The sequence below is a fragment of the Schistocerca cancellata genome, chromosome 3, assembly GCF_023864275.1.
Source record: "Schistocerca cancellata isolate TAMUIC-IGC-003103 chromosome 3, iqSchCanc2.1, whole genome shotgun sequence".
Taxonomy (NCBI): domain Eukaryota; kingdom Metazoa; phylum Arthropoda; class Insecta; order Orthoptera; family Acrididae; genus Schistocerca; species Schistocerca cancellata.
Window position 1 is genome coordinate 381,010,221 of NC_064628.1, and position 14,828 is coordinate 381,025,048.

A 14,828-nucleotide genomic window follows, 5' to 3' on the forward strand; every position below is an offset into this window, starting at 1 on the left:
GGAACCAGCCAGTTACTTTTTAGTGTGTAGTGTAGAAGCATACACTGAAGGTGGTAAACAACACGTATATATCAATGATTTTACCTAATGGTATTTAAATTCATATGAGTATTATTGAATTTTATCATGAGAATCCTGTGACAGGAAGGAAGCACATTATTGATTTATAAGTTGTAGTTTTGTTTCTAGAACTGATCTCATTCATGGTATGGTTTAAAAACAAAGCCCCACAAGGTCTCCGTGTTACATGTGTATCAGGTGTTGCGATATTGTTCATATCATTTTGTTGTTCATATTACAAATAGAGGTATCATGTCCAAATTGCCATATAAGTGCCTGTTGAACTAAAACTACATTCTCTCTTCACATTTGTTGAAGTACACTCCAGTTACAGTCATTGGCAGTAACCCCAGCCTCAACAATAGTATACCCATTTCCTACAAGGTAGTGTGTGCAAACAATCAGCTTGATATTGGAGCTCCACTCTTTGAAGTGGTGGTAAAATTGTGTACTTGTGTTCAATGTTGGTGAAGATATAGGCTCATGAAATCTGGGAAAATAGAAACCCCTGTTCAAAGAGAGAGTCTGTGATAAACAGTGTGAAGAAAGTCTTCTGATTTTGCAGATTTTAATAATATTTTGATAATCATGTCTAAGATACTGACTTTAAGAGTATAATACCTTTTTTTACCATGCTGGCTGTGGGCAAATTTAAATAATGTCTATATATGTTTTTATTGTTAGGGTTCAGACATTGGAGAAGGAGCTGCAGGCTATGCAATCAAATGAAGCTGAAGGCAATGCTTCATTGGAAAAGGCTATTGAACAGGTGGAAGATGACTTGAAAAGAACTACGGTACAAGATTTTTCTCTTTTTGGATGATGTTACAAATTATTACTGTTGGACAATGCTTCACATACTTTTTAATCCATCTTCTTCTAGAGGAGAGCTGTTGCTGCTGAGAATGCTGTATCAAGACTGAAACAAGAAAATAAATCCCTACAGGTAAGTTTCAATATCATAAGATAAACTGACCGTTCTAGTAAGAAATTGTATTTCAAATAAATGGATGGTGTCAACAACATTTTTTGCAACAATAACAAGTTTTTTTTTTTTTTTTTTTTAATTCCAAAGCATCATCAGATATAATTGTAAAAGTTGTATTATGCATACATTTTGATTGGTTAGTTATTTACATTTTCTATTATTTTAGTTGTGATCTTTTGCTATAGTCTATAACGAGTCTGTTTTACAATCATAGTAAACTTTATCGGTAATTAATATTGGAACATAATTAACACTTACATGATTTGTTAAGTTTTTTCCCCACTTACATCTACCATTTTAAATTTCTCTCTAATATTGCCATCCAGTAAATTCTTTACATCATGGTATAGTTGGTTGAAGCTTTTTGTTGAATACATCTTTCATTTCTTTTCCATGCTAAGGCTGAGGGTGTATAATGTGAAGTATTTCTCCTTCATATTTACAAATGTTACTGTTGTTTTCAACCTGTGTTTGATGTTTTCAACAAACTTCATAAGGAAGTTAATGTTCTGTAAGGCTGAAGTCATTGTGCCCAACCATTTAAAGAGCTGTTTACAAGACACTCTGCAGGGGACACCACATATTATCCTTATACATGCTTCTGTGCAACAAACTGTAATGTTAAAATAGTAAGATATCTGTGTCTTCAGAGTTCTTTGGAGCATATTAAGAGGGAGTTGAATGGAGAGAGCATGAGTAATGAAATAGATTGTGGTCAGAAGCTATCAAAATAGCCTGAATATCAAGCAAATAAGAAGAAAGCATAAGTTTACATTAATCATTTTCTGCTTAATGGTGAGTCAAGACTAGAGTGCTGAATGGAGTATTGTGATTGCTGTAAGTTAGTGCTAAATATAGGAACAAGAAGAAAAGGCATATGTTTATATATATCATTTGTGGCCATTGGTAAGTGTTACGTGCAATAAATAGTTAGAGTTAACTGTTGTGTGTGAAAAGCTTATTACTCTGAATATTCAGAGTATTGAATGATGGAATACATGACGAATCAGTACTTACTACCACACATTAATGCCATGCAAAACACTTCTCTCTTCGGGGACATGTTGTCCCAGATTTCTTCTTCTTTTTCTTGTGCCTTTGTCTCACATTGGCACAGGGTCATCATGGCTATGAACGGATTTGGCATGATTAATTTAAGAGGTGGTCAGATGCCCTTCCTTTCGCCACCCCATTATCCCCTCACCTCCACTGAATGGAATATGTGTACCCAAACTGTCTACATCTAGTGCTATTCATGTGAAAATGAGCAAAAGTTCTCTAAATGTTTGCGAATTGTGTAACTGAGGTGGGCTTGGGTACCAGCCTGGTATTCACCTAGTGGGTCATGGGAAACTGTCTAAAAGCCACAGCCAGGCTGGTCAGCACACCAACCCCCACATCATTAATCTACCGAGCGGGTTCAATCCAGACCCAGCACACCTCCTCATCCCAGTAGTAGTCCTTTAATGCACATGACTGTCCAGGTGGGTCATGTTAACCGATAATATAATACCACAAGACATATGTGAATGAAAATACGAAAAGTAACCAAAATTTTTGATATTTTCATCTCCAGTATCACATATTACCCAAAACTGAAAAGTTACGAGGTTTAAACATTTAAGAAAATCAATAATATGATTTCCAGTTCAGATCCTATTCAAGCTCTAATAATTAACACAATGAGATGTATAATCTAGAATGGACTTCTCAGTGATGCCCAAAATATAGATGTACTACATTTTTCAAATTCACCACCAAAAATTAATGTGTGGGATGGATTGCAGCTGCTAAGCATGTAGTGACCCGTCTTGTTTGTATCCAAGCCCTAGTTTGTCAAATACATGTCAGTCTTATATGTGCCAAGCATCTATCAAACATGTTTAAGAGCTAAACATGTTTCTACTACACTTTATATTATTTTGTTTCATTTATTGATTTCCCTTTGTGCATTATTTCTAACCATGTGGTCAGTCCTTGACCAGTTCTGAATTGCATGTACAGTGTTTTATATAAATTCGGTGAGCATCCATTTGCAGAGAATCAGTCATTAATTTTCTAGAAGATATTACTACCATTTTAAAATGTTAGGCCTGATTACAACACTTCTATAATTAGCAGATAAAAGCATTCGTGGTTGTGGCTATCCATGGATTATCTGCGGATCGCCAATAAGCGTTCTGTTGTTAAAAATTAAAGGATAATGTTGATTTTATCATTTTATAAAATGATTTTATAACTCATTTTATAAAATTGTTACCTATGGTCAGTGAATGAAACTTCACAGATGGGCACTGCACATTTGTTGTAATGTTAGTTGAAAACTTGCCATCTGTGGGAATTCTTGAATATTTGCAAGATCCAGGTAAGGCAGAAGTCTCTTTCTGCCCTTAGCTTCTGGCGATGACCACGTAACCTGTACTCAAGGGTCATACACTTAGTAACTTTGTGTTGCTGCGACCATATCTTTAGTGCAGTTGCTGAAGCACGTTCTGGATGTGGCTGTGAATATGAGGTTGGTGATCCTGTAAGGTTTGACTGACATAACATAAGGCTGCACTGTGCCAACACATTTGATTGTTCAGGTCAAGTGACAGTGGGATGCAAAGTGCCTGCCCAATTTATTTTTCACCACCAGACATCTGCTTTTCTAATGGAACTTTAAAATTACAGTTCTTTTATTTATTATTTCCATCCTATAAGCAGTTGCCATACATCTAATTTCTGTTACTTTTGTAGCAGCAGAGCTCAATTACGCAATTTCAAAAAACAGCCACAATGTGATAATAGGCTCTCGTAGGACAGGCTATTTTTTACAATTTTCATTTCATAATCTCACTCCTGCTTGTTAATCACATATGAATCAGTCTTTTGTTCTCATCCCATCCAGTAAGTCTTCCCTGACTCAGGGTTCTGGGTGATTTTTTTCCGAACTCAACCTCTTTTCCTAAACCTCGCCTGTCCTTTTCCTTCACCCCTTTTCCTTCCCCATCAATTCTTCTGCCAGAATGAGCCACGGGCTCTGAAAGCTAGCAAACTGTAATACCTTTTATGTGTGTCTTCTCCTGCCGTCACTTGGTGAGTAGATTTCTTTCTTGTGTTTATTTATTTTCCTGTCCAGTTAAATGAGAACTTCTCATGCCAATCTTCAAGGAAGTGATTATTAAATATGTTACCTACATGGCTGCTGTTATTTACTGTTTGGTTGTTTCCTTTAAAACATTTAACTGAATTCCTCATTTCTCTCTTAAATATTGCCCATATAGATTTCATTTTATTATCTGAACTATTAATTCCCAACTTTATACAGACCTTTTTGGAAATTTTAATCAATTTCCTGACATCAGCAAAACATTGCTTGAAATATTTAATTGGCCCTATGTGTCAGTTTGTTCTAACCATTTCAAACAATTTGCTTTTCCTTGTACATGATATTTGATTTATTCCAGTTGTTAAAGAATTATAGAAACTCATCTATAAAAACATTAAATTTGGAACTGATATATCACATTATCATTACATACATCGCTTCAGTCAGTTTCCCATAAGCCTGCCTGGAAACTTTATGATGAATGCTCATTGATTACTGTAACTGGTTGCTGGTATCCATGTAATCAGTTACTTATTATGGCTAAGCGTGCCTCATGATCAGAGAGGTCAGTCGCTACTGGATAAGCACTTATGTCATAAATTAGGTGTTCCCCCACAAAAACGTGGTCTATTAGTCTATTGCTTTATTGTCTACTTTCTTTTGTCTGCTGGGTGGCAAATAATAACTCAAATTTTTGAGATAATATCTGGAAGTTTCACAGTGGAGATCTGTATACTGTAATCCAGTGCCAGCAGTTCACAGGCCCAGGCTTAAAATTGTTGACCTGAGCATCAACTACGAGTTTCAGCAGATTTTGAATCTGTTTTAACTGTGTTGTTTAGTTCTCTAACATTGTGCTATATCACAATAAGCTTATTCAGATGAGTTTCTTTTGTGTGTGGCACTTCATCCATCTTTAGCTATTTTAAAGCAGTTTTAATGAGATACCTATGTTTGAAAGGCTTACTCTCATGCCCTTAATAACAGAGATTCTGCCAGTGGTGACAATACCTCCCTTGTATTTTCAACTATCCATTCAGTTAACTATATTTTTCTGCTTACTAAGTTGTAAGCTGTCTCTCATTTCCCAGTAACAGCAACTGGCACAGAATCAATGCGAGTGACACCTTACGCCGCTTTGTCCATACAGAGTAGATTGTGCTGTTGTGGAACCTTAGTAAATCCCACATTTATGTGTGAGATTGCAGCATCTAGCTTATCCTAGTCACTCCTCATACTCTATTCTTGGCTGGCCAGGCAGTTGCCTCCTCCCTAAACTATCATTACCTGGTCTCCTACTCAAATCTCAAGTCAGTGTCTCATAATCTTCTATTATCAAATCTTATAATCCTGATGCAGTGTAGCATGTTGCATGTAATTGTGGTACATTTAGAAACAATAGTATGAGAAAAGACAGCTACTCACCATATAGAGGAACACTTGAGAAGCAGACATGTCTGTAGAGTGGCCTGTGCCCCCATGCAGAAGAAGAAAGTGATTTGGGGGGGGGGGGGGGGGGAGAGTGAGAGTGAAATTTTGTCTGTGAGATGGACCAATATTTTGGCAAGTTGACTTACATCCACCTTTGAGCCGGTCCTGAGGATGGCAACAAGTGATCTTGCTGAAATACCGTTCCATCCACATGGCAACACCCAGCTGATTACCTGGGAAGCGTTTCAAGTCATCATACATCAGAAAAATAAAAACCCGCACTAAAGGGAGGAATGTCTTCCTCAAGAAAACAGGAAATGAGGAAATAGTTGTATTAATGCAGTAGTTGAAAACCACTACATGCAGCCTCTACAATTGCTCATCTCAAATTGTATGGTTTCTGTATCAGTCCAGATGAATAATGAGGTGACTCCTTCCAGAGTCAGATCTTTGACCAACTGTTGTGAAAAATGTGCATGTGTCCCATTCCTTATGAGACCACTATTGTTAGCAGTACTGAAAAAATTGCTAAATGAACTGACATAGCTCAGATTCCACCTCACTATGGTGTTCAACATGTTCACAACTATGTAAGTCTCTATATTTTTAATCTCGTTTGTTTGTCTTGATTGGGGCCCTATTAGTTGCAGGGTGAAGTGCTGACTTTGAGTGGACGGTCACTTATTAAGTTACTTTGTGAATCGAGGTTGGGGACCCTGTATAGAGTCAGAAAGTTTTCTTTGTTTCATTTCCTAAAATCAGCTTTAAAACTGAATACTGGAGCTTTGCTCAGATATAAAGACTGACCAGGACATTATGTTCAAGCACTGAATCTTCTCATTAATAAAGTCAAATAACTGATGGTTTTCTTTGAACTCTAGCCCATAGGTGTCATGAATTTCATTAATGACTCCATACCATCTTTAACTTTCAGTTTGTAGTTTATTTTCAACAGGGAGTATGTGTTTCATTATTAAATTCAATTTTAACCTCCTCGTGCACCATCACACCAATGTTGTCAGTTGGAACCACTAACCCTAACCTCCAGTTTTTTAAAGAATCAGACTGCCATGTACAAAACACCTTCCTGATTACTTTACATACTGGTGGTTAATCCACTAAGTATTTGACATTAAACATGTAAAACCTTTATGGCTGAAGATTCAACACACTAATTATGACAGTTTTATTAGTTTCAGATTTTTCACCCACAGACTAACTAAAATATTTAGAAAAGGTTTGATGTTATGTTTAAAGTATGTTGGAAGTCATTTATTGGTCTCTTTATCAAACACTGGGTGAGCATAATCTGGATAATTTGCACCCCTTTATAAGAAAAGCAAGTTTTCTGCGCATCTCAGTGTTTATGACATCATGTCTACTGCACTGTGTGTTGTACGATGACGTAATTTTGCAGATACATTCAATGGTAAATGTGGATACTGTCTGAAAAATTTGTTGTAAATAGAGTTAGTAGTAAAGAAGTTATAAATTAAAATGCCATGCCTCATGCCGAAGTTTCACTGCATGAATAGCGAAAATGTTGTAAGGGGTAAACTTTATTTTTTCCATTCATTGTTTTGTGGGTGGTATCAGTGAGAGAATGTTTTGGAAAGGGTTGAAATTATGTGTTTGTTGGAAACTAGGTGCTCCCATTCTCAAATGCTGGATGAATACAGTCTGGGTAATTTACGCACCTATAGTTACGCTGCCTGAAGACTTATACTGTTTCTTACTTCAGTACTTGTCTTATTGTGTTAAACCTTTATTGCAAGATTATACCTCTTAATGTCCAGATTATGACAGCATTTTGAATTTTTAAATTCAGTCAATAGTTATACAAAATACTGACAGTCAAATTCTTGTTACTCCTGGAAGCCATTAGATAAGTGACTGGCAGCTGCGGCTGCGCACCATTATAGCCACATAGTAATATAGAGACATTTTAATTGTATCTGCACTCGGAAGTTCTAGACTAAATGATGTGCTGCATGTACAACATGTACAAAAGATCAGTATGGCAATATTTGCTGTTTCAATTTTGTTATCACTAAACACCATATGAATGTATGTAGGTACTTGAAAATGACCTGAGGTCAAAATTATGCCAACCACATTGCATTGTGCTGGGTAATATACAGATAGGCATTTGTTGCTTTTTGTTATATTTACTGTTTGCATGTATTCAATTTTAGCCATAAGAACATCACTCCTGATTGATTTCTTTTCATACATCATGTTATACGATCTTTACAAATATTGTTTTTATACTGCGTCATAATTGTATGTAAGTGTACAATACGTTTTTCTGTTTTTCCTTGTTTCATTCAATCAAAATAATTGATGGTTTCCTAAAATGGTGAGCAAAAGATCCTGACTCTTTTTGGGATAAAAATGTGAAATTCTTGAATCCAAAGATGCTGCTGAGGTGTTATAGAGGAGAAGATAATGTGCCTTCCTATTTATCATTTCCTTCAAAGTGGAAATAGGCACCAATGGAAGAGCGTAATACGTATGCCCAAATCAGTACAGGGCCACCTTTATGCTGCTGCTGCTGCTGCTACTACTACTACTACTACTACTACTACTACTACAGCTTCACACTGGAAATAACATGGTCCAGATACTATGTTTTTCCTGATATTCGATTCATCATACAATAAGGAACAGTGTACAAATGAAACTGTCAGACTAAATTACATATGTTCATTCATGGACAGTTGAAGTTTTGTGCTGCCCACTATGATGAAGCCTCTCATTTGTACAGACCTCACGTACAAGAGATTTAGTAATAACAGCTTGCTAGACCACAATGTTCCATTTATATAGTTCCCATCATGGTTTTGGTGAACACTGGAGTTCTCTGAGCCACATAGTGAAATCAGCAGTCTCTTTTGACACTGTTGTTCTTATTAGACTTAACAATTGCATTTAATGCATACCTACCTCTTATAAGTATATTTAAATTAGTTGATGATATTTTCCTATGCATTATTTATGCAGTCATCTCAATGGCTACTATTGCTTTTATGTGAGGAAGTTCAGTGAAGTAAACTGATCGTGTTTTGTAGGATGAGATTCTGCAGTTGAGGCAAGAGAACCGGGAGCTGAGGTACGGTGGTGGTGCGGCAGCAGCCAGTGCTGCCAGCTCTAGTTTTCTCAGCACGGAGGAACAAGCACAGAGGCTAGCGCAGGAACTCCGATCTGCTGCAGGTTCTGCTGAAGCATCACTTCGGTATGTTTAGGCCATTAATTATGGATATGCTGAATTAAATTTAGAGGTAAATAGAAAATTAATCATCTGTGAGTTACGTGTAAATTTATATTCCGCAAGCCAGCTTAAAAGTTTGTGGCAGGGGGAATTTCAGGTCCCATTATAATTTTGCCCTTTTCCTTTGTCATTTGTGAATGACCAATCATCTCTACTACCTCTAATTCTGTAAAGAATCAAACTTTCATGTAAAAAACATCATAGGCCTATCTCCTTAACTATGTGTCACCCAATGATTGTTATATACGATCTCTGGAGCTAGGCAGATGCGCGTATATGAAGCTCTCACTAAGTTAAGTGATTAATATTGAAATAAGAGCTAATTTAGTTAATATTACATTGTAGACTAGTGTATATACTTCTTCTGTAGGCTATCTATTGAAGGTTTCGCTTTTCTGACCATGTTTAGATCGAAAAGGAAGTACGAGGGTAACCCCAAAAGTAAGGTCTCCTATTTTCTTAGAAGTACATAGACATGTTTATTTCTACAATGGTTTATATCTGTTTACAGCTTGAACATTTAGCAATTTTTTGACATAATCACAATTTCTGTTGATGCAGTTTTGTAGACACTGTGACAGTTTTTGTATGCCCGTGTCATACCAGCTCGCCGCCATGCTGTTCAGAAAGTTATGAACCTCTTCTTTCACCTCATCGTCGGAGCTGAATCGCTGGGACCACAAATAACACTGACAGGCACTGTGAGACTCTGAAAAAACTTAAACGGGCAATTCAGAACCAGAGAAGAGGAATGTTGAGCAAGGGCATACACATTCTCCATGACAACGCTCGCACACACATCGCTCGGCAAACCGTTGCTCTCCTGCAACAGTTTCAGTGGAACATAATCACCCTCCCACCCTATAGTCCTGACTTGGCGCCCATTGTCTATAACCTATTCCCTATGTTAAAAGAACATTTGGCCGCAAAGCGATTCAGCTCCGATGACGAGGTGAAAGAAGAGGTTCATAACTTTCTGAACAACACTTGCAGCAAGCTGGTATGACATGAGCATACAAAAACTGCCACAGCGTCTACAAAAATGCATTGAGAGAAATAGTGATTACGTCAAAAAATAGCTAAATGTTCAAGCTGTAAACTGATGTAAACCATTGTAGAAAGAAACAGGTATGTATTTATAAAAAAAAAATAATAGGAGACCTTACGTTTGGGATTACCCTCGTATTTCCTAAAAGGCCGGTAGTCGCTACTTTTGTTTACGTTTTTAGGCATAAATTTCGTGCGAGTGTAGATTTTCGTTTTTGACTAGAGTTATCGCTTCAAAGTCAAATTAATTCATGTTGGTCATAGAGAGTTTAGGTAGTTAAAACTTTTGGAAGTAAGTTTAAAACTTTGTTACGTTAGTGTTTACTTATGGATTAGTAGGCTACAGGTTACGAAAGTACTGTGGTCTTGTGCCAACTTATTCTCTGGCTGTTGATATACTTTCCGGGATGTGAGGTCGTGGTCCAAGAACTTTTCTGCTCCTTACGTTTTGTCCAGGACTGCGCTGGACTTCCTCAGAGGCGCTGCTCCGCTGAGTCTTGCCGACTGACTGGTAGTCAGCATAAAGTCTTTGTCGACTTGGAAAAATAGAAAAGTCAGCTGTAGCGGAACATGCTCTTCAACCAGGCAACCACCAAGTGAAGTTTTCGGATACCGAAGTTTTATCTACAACATTAATTTACTATCGACGGCTATATAGGAAGGCTATCAAAATTTATAAACATCATGATAATTTTAATAGGAAAGAGGAGGCTATGAAACTTAGCGATATATGGACAGTGGCTCTACAAAATTGCTAACAATTTTTATCTTTGACAAGGTGGTAATCGAGAGTCAACCTTATCTTTGCTATGGATTATCACTGCTCATCACGTGTCACCTGAACCACGCCCCCCTTTCTCACAATATATAAGTCGCTCTCAGACACCCGACCAGTCAGTCGGCAAGACTCAGCGGAGCAGCGCCTCTGAGGAAGTCCAGCGCAGTCCTGGATGAAACGTAAGGAGCAGAAAAGTTCTTTGACCACGACCTCACATCCCGGAAAGTATATCAACAGCCATGTCACCCGGTCGTGAAAGCCTTCATTCTACAACTTCTCTGCTTTTGTGTTAAGTTTGTCTATCAAACCATGTGCGACAAATGTGGTGGTTGCCGTAAAAATTTGAAAGAGGGGGTATTCCTTGTAGACTGTAAGTTATGGTTTCATTGGGGCGAATGTAGCGGCGAGGAAATGAGTGTAAAAAATGAGGCTCTTCCGTGGCAGTGTAGGTTATGTAGAAAGGACAGAAAACTCACTGAACAGGAGGCAAAAATTTGTGCCCTTAAGGCTGAATTAGTAAACATGAACTTGGAATTATTTAGGTTAGGGGAGGAAAAAGAGACTGGGAACTGGGAGAAGGTAGCAAGCAAAGGGCAAAAAAGGGAAACACTTGAAAATACTCCAGAAATTCAATTTGTAAATCAGTTTGGCTTGCTATCTGAAGTGGAGGAAGCTCCTCATCCAGATGTAGTTGAAAGTAGGTTGAAGCAGAATATTAACTTAAAGAAAAAAACAGGTTGGGATCAAACCAGAACAGGAAAAGAAGAGTTCTGCTTATAGGCAGCAGTCATGAGAGGGGTGTGGGCCAGCACCTTCAGGAGAAATTAGGTGCGGGGTATCAGGTCATAAGTTTTGTGAAACCAAGTGCTAGCCTTAGCCAGGTCACAGAAAACGTACGTCAGCAATTTAGGGACTTTGAGAAGGAAGATCAGCTAACTATAGTTGGAGGAGCAGGAAACAGCCTGGCTATGAATCCAAGATACAGTATTAGGAGTGACCTGGATAAAATAGGAGCAGGAACTGTGTGGGGCTTGTGGAGGTCTTTCAGCACCATGATCAGCACTGGGTAAACACTGCTGTAAGGCATATTAACACTGAGCTAAACAGGGTGCTCCAGACACCGGCAAAATCTCACATAAGTGTTGTTCCAGTAACTGCTATTTGTACGTGGGGATACACTACACATGGCCTGCACCTGAATAGGATGGGGAAAAAATAAGTTAGCTTCTCTATTAACAAAAACTGTAAGGGGGTCCACAGTCACACAGCCCTGTGGTAAATGGGTCCAGGCAGACAGGTTTTTTAGGTTAAAGCCAAAGTCCAGATAGATGACAATCAAACTTCATGTACAGTAAATAGGGGTAAAGCTAAGGGCAGTATCAACTTTCTTCATCAAAATATCAGGGGAATAAAAAATAAAGTAGATGAGCTATTAGTGTGTTTAGATGACATCAAAAATAAGAATGAGATTGATATACTCTGTCTGAACACCATGTAACTGTGGGCATGGATAGTGTCAGTATAAGTGGGTGTAATTTAGCATCTTACACTTGCAGATCTAGGATGGATAAAGGAGGCGTTGCCATTTTCATAAAACAAGGGTATAAATGCAAAACTAAGTAAGCAAATTTTGTGTTGATCAACACTTTGAGGTTTGTGCATGTGAACTCCAGCTAGATAATGTTGTATTGATATTAGCAACAGTGTACAGGTCCCAATTAGGAGACTGGGAGCTGTTCATAAAAAAATTTGACTCCCTATTAAGCTGTCTGTCAGACAAAAAGAAGAAGTTACTACTCTGTGGTGATTTCAGTGTAAACTTTCAAAGTAATTCTGCTAGGAAAAGTGAACTAGAAGTGTTATTAACAATATATAACTTAGAATCAGTGATCAATTTCCCTACACATATAGCTCAAGACAGTTGCATGCTAATAGATAATGTATTTGTACAGAAAGAGGACGTAAAACAAATACATGCTTTCCCTGTGGAAAATGGATTGTCAGAGCATGATGCACAACTGATTAACTTACAAAACTTAACAGGGTGTACAGTTCGGAAACCATTAAGTAAAAGTGTGAGATCGCTCAATCCGGTATCTACTGGAAAAGGAGAGAAATAAAAAGACTGAGTGTGGTGGTGGAATGACAGCTGTGTAGTGCTGGAATGGGAACAGGGAAGTGGCTGGACGGGTGAGGACAGTGACTTACAAAGCTTGAGGACAGGAGGGTTACGGGAAAGGAGGACGAATTGCAGGGAAAGTTCCCACCTGCGCAATTTAGAAAAGCTGGTGTTGGTGGGAAGAATCCATATGGCACAGGCTGTGAAGCAGTCATTGAAATTAAGCATATGTTTGGCAGCTGTTTTCAGCAACAGGGTGGTCCACTTGTTTCTTGGCCACAGTTTGTTGGTGATTGGTGGCCATTCTTGCAGACAGACAGCTTGGTGGTTGTCATGCCTACATAGAATGCAGCACAGTGGTTGCAGTTTAGCTTGTAGACCACATGAATGGTTTCACAGGTAGCCCTGTCTTTGATGGGATAGGTGATGTAGGTGGTGGTGGTGGGAGGATGTATGGGGACATGTCTTGCATCTAGGTCTATTACAGGGGTATGACCCATGAGCAGTGATTGGGAGCAGGGGTTGTGTAAGGATGGACAAGTATATTGTGTAGGTTCAGTGGTCCTGTCTGTGACTAAGCTTCTCCACTATATGGTGAGTAGCAACTTTCCTTCTCTAACATTGTTACATTTCAGCCTGGATTTTCCATTGTTTAACTTTAATACTTGATGTATTGTGTTAAAGGTTTAATGTAAGCTTGTACATCTTAATGGGTAAATTATTGCAGCACTTTAAATTATTAAATTTGGTCAATAATTATATGAAATATTGCAAATCAAATTCTTATTGCCCCTGGAAGCCATTAGGTAGGCAACCTGCAACTGGTACCATGGACTGTTTTGGGTGTAAAGTAATGTAGATATGCAGGAGGAACTACTATTGGTGAGCCTCATTTTAAATTGTAATTTACAGTCATGGTCATTTCACAAGGTATGTGGGAGGAAGTACATGCCTCATAATTTTTCTTTCATGACATATTTTGTCTTGTGCAGCAGATTTGTGGTAAAAACAAAATTATTGAGCTTGGTAACAATTACTTAGGAGCATAATAGCTGCCACTTTGTTTGGGGTAAATTGTTATAGGCGGAGTTAAATAAGTCAGTCATGATGTGTATAAAAAAGTAAAGCTGTCAGTGTCCTGATGGTTGGTTTGAACACAGAAGTGCTTTACTAGACATGGTCCTATTGGACTTGGTATGCCATTGCCTTCCATTGGCTTTTGAGGTGATTGACCCAGTCAGTTATACAACTCGATGCTTTTCCACGTGGGCAAACATTTATAGATGTGAAAGAAGTTATAAGTAAGACATGAAAATCCTAGGACTTACTGGGGATTGAACCCAAACAAAACCTTTGGAACTGTAGTCTGGCACTGTGCCACAGAGCTCATGATACACACTGCCTGATGAAAAAGGTGAAGCACCCAGAAGGGGAGGAAAAAATGAAATAAAAGTTCATATGTTGAGAGGATATCTGGTATTTCTTCAGATATTACAAAATCCAGTCAAATTAACAAAGAACTTGGCTGTCTGAGCCCATTTATCAGTATGACATTGCACTGCCTCTGTATTTCATCATCAAGAATATACTGCACTTCTACTGACAAATCTTTGTTTTTTCCATTCAGTCTGTCTATGGATGCCCACACTTCCTCGAATCCTGACACTCATTTCTCATTTGGCTTCCCATTCACTGCTCATTATTCTGTAATGGCCAGCAACTTGATAAATTGCTTTTTGCCGCATTAAATATTGCTTATGTCTAACATTGGAAACTCCAGGTTGGAATAAAAACAATATAAGGAGCAGGATAGATTGCTATTCATTGTAAAGATGACCCTTTGAGTTGCAGACAGGCACAATGAAAAGACTGATACAACTGCAGCTATCGGCCAAAACCTTCCTCAGCAAACAGAACATGTACACATTCACACAAGGAAGCACACCTCATGCACACTTGGCTGCCACCTCCGGCAGCTCGACCACAATGCAGCTGTCACGGGAATAGGAATCTGGAGTGGGATGGGAAAGGGGGAGGGATAGC

At 38.2% G+C, this 14,828-nt stretch overlaps 1 protein-coding gene across 2 annotated transcripts in view; it reads left to right on the forward strand.

Annotated features, from left to right (window-relative positions):
- Positions 1-14,828, forward strand: part of LOC126175082 (uncharacterized) — an 85,827-nt gene that overhangs the window by 22,015 nt on the left and 48,984 nt on the right. For both annotated transcript variants that reach the window (XM_049921617.1, XM_049921616.1), the window contains exons 4-6: positions 745-856; positions 944-1,006; positions 8,642-8,805. In XM_049921617.1, the coding sequence (XP_049777574.1) occupies positions 745-856; positions 944-1,006; positions 8,642-8,805 (339 nt within the window). The remainder of the gene's footprint in view (positions 1-744; positions 857-943; positions 1,007-8,641; positions 8,806-14,828) is intronic.